The 5,648-nt window shown below is 59.1% G+C and overlaps 1 protein-coding gene across 1 annotated transcript in view; it reads right to left on the reverse strand.

Moving 5' to 3' along the window:
• Positions 1–1,088: 1,088 nt before the first annotated feature.
• LOC103090453 (myosin-7) overlaps positions 1,089–5,648 on the reverse strand; it is a 22,054-nt gene continuing 17,494 nt past the window's right edge. Inside the window, exons 32-39 of the mRNA XM_007449562.1 lie at positions 5,480–5,604; positions 4,603–4,911; positions 4,159–4,362; positions 3,536–3,661; positions 3,040–3,315; positions 2,046–2,141; positions 1,784–1,918; positions 1,089–1,222 (exon numbers count right to left, since the gene is read on the reverse strand). Coding sequence (XP_007449624.1) covers positions 1,205–1,222; positions 1,784–1,918; positions 2,046–2,141; positions 3,040–3,315; positions 3,536–3,661; positions 4,159–4,362; positions 4,603–4,911; positions 5,480–5,604 — 1,289 coding nt within the window. The 3' untranslated portion in view covers positions 1,089–1,204. The remainder of the gene's footprint in view (positions 1,223–1,783; positions 1,919–2,045; positions 2,142–3,039; positions 3,316–3,535; positions 3,662–4,158; positions 4,363–4,602; positions 4,912–5,479; positions 5,605–5,648) is intronic.

Consider the following 5,648-nt stretch of genomic DNA (forward strand, 5'->3'; position numbering starts at 1 on the left):
CCAGGGGGGCTAGGCTTGTTTTGTTGCAGGGGAGCCTGCTCCTTCCTCCACTTTCCAGCCCTCCGGCAACCCATCCCCTCCCCTCCCTTCCCCGGGGCCCTGCTCACACGTGACTCTCCCCAATCCCTCCTCTGCCTGCCTCCCCTCCATGGCCTGCTCTAAATGGGCCAAAGGACCCCGGTCTTCCAGCAAGACCAGACGAGGAGGGTCCTGGGAACGGAAGCTACTGTGGGAAGTAGCGAGGGAGAAGAATGGAGCGCCTTGGACCAAGGGCCAGGCCCCGGGAGGAGGCGAGGAGAGGAAGGTGGCCTAGGGTACAGTGGTCGTGGTCGTGGTGGGGAGGTGGTTGGACACCATGGAGGCCGTGTCTGGAAGGCGGTGGGCTATGGATGCAAGTCCTTGTGCCCCCTCAGATACCTGCCTCAGACCGGGGCTGGGGGCCCACCTGCCCAAGTGGGTCACGCCTCAGGGGGCACCCTTACACACCAAACCTCCTCCCCACAGCCCAGCTTCAGTATTGTCAGAGGTGAGGGTAGTGTTGATCAGATCTGGGGTGTAGGTCCATGCAGGTGGGCTCACTTGCTCTAGGAGAGCCTTAAGGGCTTCCCTAAATCTCCCTTAACTCCCAGGGTCTCTGGGCCAGGGAGAGGGCTGGCAGGAGAGGTGTCCCCTGCTGAGGAGAAGCTGAAGGGGAGCACTTGGCAGGGCTGCACCGAGGATGCTCAGAGCCTCACAGGCTCCCTAGGGAGGCCTCCTGGGTCTGGACTCCTCCTCTGGAGCACCCACCCCCACCCCGTGTCCATGTCCTTGTGTTCCTGTGGCTGGCAGACTGTGAAGAAAAGTCTAGGGGCTTCCCTGGTGGCGCAGTGGTTGAGAGTCCGCCTGCCGATGCAGGGAACACGGGTTCGTGCCCCGGTCCGGGAAGATCCCACATGCCGCGGAGCGGCTGGACCCGTGAGCCATGGCTGCTGAGCCTGTGCGTCCGGAGCCTGTGCTCCGCAACGGGAGAGGCCACAACAGTGAGAGGCCCGCGTATTGCAAAAAAGAAAAAAAAAAAAAAGAAAAAGAAAAGTCTAGAGGCAGGATCTCACTTCAAGGAAAATTGCTTTATTCTGCTTTCTCCAAAGGGGCTGCTCTCCAGGCTCCAGGACTGGGAGCTTCGTTGCACCCTCAGGATGGGGCAGATCAAGGAGATGTGGCACAGCTACTCCTCGTTCAAGCCCTTTGGAAAGGAAACAAAGTCCAAACTAGCTCCGGACAGGTGGGTGTTGGGCAGGGATGGGCACAGGCAACAAAGGGGAGATGGGCACCGATGGGGGCAGGACCACTGTGTGGCCTGAGGGAGGCCCCCTGGTGGTGGGAGATGGGTCTTAGGGGTCAGTGTGGAGGGCAAGTTCTGGAGGGTAGGGCTCTGGGGTCAGCTGGAGGGATGCTTCCTGGGTGAGGACAAGGGGTCCTCTGGGAGGTGCATCTTAGGTTGGAATTACAAGGCTGAGGGCCTAAACTAGGTGGAAGAGAAGTAGAAATAGCAGTTGGGGGAAATTGGGACACACTAGGTGTCTATCACTTGGGGTCTTTGCTGACCACCCTAGGGCTGGGATTCACAAAATCATTGGTAGTCAGAATGGGAAGAACCCTAGAAATCATGGAGGACTGAGTTACCCCGCCTCTGGGGTCGTGGGGTTCAGCTGTGGGGGTGAATGAAGGGGAGGGATGCTGGGGCGAGGGGCTCTGTCTGAGGGGGACCGATGTGCGTGTGGGTGCTGCCGTGCGGGAGACCCACCTTGGCGCCGATGTCGCGGCTCTTGGCTCGCAGCTTGTTGACCTGGGACTCGGCGATGTCCGCCCGCTCCTCTGCCTCATCCAGCTCGTGCTGCACCTTGCGGAACTTGGACAGGTTGGTGTTGGCCTGTTCCTCCTGCGGGGGTTCGGGGGGGCGGTGGTGGGAGGATGAGGTGAGAGGAGCCAGGGATTATTAGACTCCCAGCCTGGGGGCCGGCTCCTTGTCCCCTCCTCCAGGCCTGGGCCCCATCAGGGTCACTCACTGCCTCCTCGGCCTGGCGCTTGTAGGCCTTGACCTTCAGCTGCAGCTTGTCCACCAGGTCCTGCAGCCGCAGCAGGTTCTTCCTGTCCTCCTCCGTCTGGGGGTTGGGCAGAAGTGAGTGTGGCATAGTCATGGGAAGCACTGCAGCCCCTTCCCCGCTCATCAGCTTTACCCTGAATGCAATATCCTGACCCAATTCCACTTCTGGATCCTCACCAAACACTTGAGTTCTCCTCACAATTTCTTATCAAAAAAGGTATGAGCACTTTTAATGGTTTGTACCAAGAAAGAGTCTAGGGAGCGGATGGGCTCGCTGAAATTGCACACAAAACTGTGTGTGCGTGCACAGGCCCTGGGGGGTCCTGGGGGCCCATGGAGAGTAAGCCCCCTCTTTCTAGAACCCAGCATGTGCTGGCAGGAACTCTGGGACTGCAGGCCTGACGGGATTTTCTGGGCTGCTGGGAAATGACATTGACTTGATCTAGGTTAAGGACAAGTATGCATAGAGGGATGGCGAATCTCTGGATTGGAATGGAAAGAAAATCTAATTGACAGTCTGATTCTAGAAAACACCTTAAGAGCTAAAGTCTACACTTCCCTGAGTAACTGAAAAGTTCTGGGATTCGTTTTAATGGTTTGGTGTTTTTTGGTCGTGATGACGCCAGGCTAAGGTTTGGCTACATATTTGCTTTCTGGTAATCTGTGCTGGGTGAGCTCTAGCTCAAGCTCTGGTGTCTGCAGGGGAAAGGCTGAGGGGGAATGCTGAGGTGGAACTTGAAGGCCAGGGGGCTCAGAGACTGCCCTCTGAGCCAGGGGACACTCAGGGTAGAACAGGGTCAGGCAGAGTAGAAACAGGGCAGCCAGGGGCTGTACTCTCACTCCTTGACCTGTAAGAGGCTAAGAGAGAACACTTCATCCCTCTGGGGGTGGCTGTCACCCTGGCTTCAGGCCATGGCGCAGAGGCCCCGGCCCCAGAGCAGCCGCCGCGCCCGCACCTGGTAGGTGAGCTCCTTGATGCGACGCTCACTCTTCCTCATGCCCTTGATCGACTCTGCGTTGCGCTTCTGCTCGGCTTCCAGCTCATTCTCCAGCTCCCGCACCCGGGCCTCCAGCTTCTGCAGCTGCTTCTTGCCGCCCTTGAGGGCGATCTGCTCGGCCTCGTCCAGCCGGTGCTGCAGGTCCTTGATGGTCTGCTCCATGTTCTTCTTCATGCGTTCCAGGTGCGCGCTGGTGTCCTGCTCCTTCTTCAGCTCCTCCGCCATCATGGCGGCCTGGGCACGGCAGAGAGTGTAAAACGACAGGGCCCCGGGGCCTCTTCTTTCCCATTAAGGATCACCTCTTTCCCACCCTGCCCTTTGCTCCCCGAGGCCCTCGAAGCCACAGAGCGGCAGAGTCGCCGCCCTTACGCAGTGGTGGCACGGTGGCCTGGCCCGGACCCACAGGCCTGGTTCGAGTCTTCTGGGGAGGGCGGCAAGGGGAGCGGTCACTCACGTCCGTGATGGCCTTCTTGGCCTTCTCCTCGGCGTTCCTGCACTCCTGCACTGCCTCCTCCACTTCGCCCTGAAGCTGGGACAGGTCTGCCTCCATCTTCTTCTTCTGGTTGATGAGGCTGGTGTTCTAGATAAAGGCAAAGAAAACTGTTGCATGTATGCTTTGCTGCCTGATCCTACACTTTTTTTTTTTTTTTTTTCGGTACGCGGGCCTCTCACTGCTGTGTCCTCTCCCGTTGCGGAGCACAGGCTCTGGACGCGCAGGCTGAGCGGCCATGGTTCACGGGCCCAGCCGCTCAGCGGCCATGGCTCACGGGCCCAGCCGCTCCGCGGCACGTGGGATCCTCCCGGACCGGGGCACGAACCCGCGTCCCCTGCATCGGCAGGCGGACTCGCAACCACTGCGCCACCAGGGAAGCCCCGCCATGACACTCTTAGCTTTCAAGTGTAGACCCCTTTCTCAAGGCTGTGGTTCTGCAGCCATGACTAACAGGCGAGCTGGTCCAAGAGATGAAATAATTTGTGATCCATATGCTTGGACATATGCTTTCTCAGGGCATCTGATTCAGAGCATTGCTAGGTGTTCTGGCTCTGCTGCTCGGCACGTTTCTCCTGGCCTCTCACCTGGGAGTGCAGCAGCTGCACCCGCTCGCTGGTCTCGATCAGCTCCTGCTCGGCCAGCTTCCGGGACCGCTCCGTCTGCTCCACCACGGCCCGCAGCTCCTCCAGCTCGGCCTGCAGCAGGTTGTTGCGCCGCTCCACGATGGCGATGTTCTCCTTCAGGTCATCGTTGGCACGGACCGCGTCATCCAGCTGGATCTGGGTGTCCTGCGCATCAGGAGAGTGGGCGTGAGAGAGGCAGCTGGGCTCTGGCCCATCAGAAGGCCATCAGCTGAACTGGATGCTGTGGAGAGCCCCTGGCGGTGGCTCAGGTGGGACCTGTGGGAGGTGCCTGCGACGGCCCCGGGGCAGGAGGGGTCTGGTGCTGTGATGGCACGCCACCCGCCAACTCGGCCACCGCCCCTCTCTGGGTGAGGTGACTTCCTGCTTCCGAGAGTCACCAGGTACCTTCAGCAAGCTCTGGAGGCTCTTGACTTGCTTCTGGGCCTCGGCGGCCACGCGGTTGGCGTGGCTGAGCTGGATCTCCATCTCGTTGAGGTCGCCCTCCATCTTCTTCTTCACCCGCAGGGCCTCGTTGCGGCTGCGCGTCTCCGCGTCCAGGGAGGTCTGCAGGGAGTCCACCACCCGCAGGTGGTTGCGCTTCGCCTGCTCCATCTCCTCGTCCTTCTCTGCCAGCTTCCGCTCCATCTCTGCCTTGATCTGGTTGAACTCCAGCTGGGCCCGCAGTATCTTGCCCTCCTCGTGCTCCAGGGAGGCCTGGAGGGGGGTGGGGAGAGAGGGTCCAAGGAAGTCAGGGCACAGGGTGGGGACAGGGGTCTGTCCATGAATCATGGATACAAAGTGAGTTCAAGAGTCGTGTAAGTGGTTCAGTCAAAGAAGCAGAAGGAGGAAGAAGAAAAGAGGATTTGAAAGAAAGAAAAATAAGGCCTAAGAGAAGGTGATTCAGGCTCTCACAGAGGAGAGCAAGCTATGAAGACAAAGAGGAAAATGAAGAGAGTGGTGTTGCCAAGGAAACCGAGGCAATCAGGCACAAAATGTAAAAACCCGAAGAGGGAGGCAGAGATGGAAGGGGGGGTGGGGCAGTGAAACAGGAAATCTTGTCTAAGATGTAATAGGTAAAATGTTTGTGTGAAGGGAACTGAGTGAACGGGTTCATTCATTCATTCCACAATATTTGTTGAGTGCCCACTATGTGCCAGGCACTGTTCTAGGCTCTGAGAATGAAGCAGTGAACAAAAACAAAGGGAGATGAGAACAGGGACCATAGCCTAGAGCTCAGCTTCTTCTCCCGCCCCCTGCGCCCCCTCTACCCCTGTGCGCGCACCTCGGCCTCCTCCAGGGCCGACTGCAGCTCCAGCTTCTCGGCCTCCAGCTGCTTGCGGACCTTCTCCAGCTCGTGGATGGTCTTTCCACTGGAGCCCAGCTGCTCAGTCAGGTCGGAGATCTCCTCTGTGGGAGGGGCGGGCCGCTCAGCTGGGGGCAGCCGGGCTCTA

Source organism: Lipotes vexillifer, unplaced genomic scaffold (genome assembly GCF_000442215.2).
Source record: "Lipotes vexillifer unplaced genomic scaffold, Lipotes_vexillifer_v1.1 scaffold1093, whole genome shotgun sequence".
Lineage (NCBI taxonomy): Eukaryota > Metazoa > Chordata > Mammalia > Artiodactyla > Lipotidae > Lipotes > Lipotes vexillifer.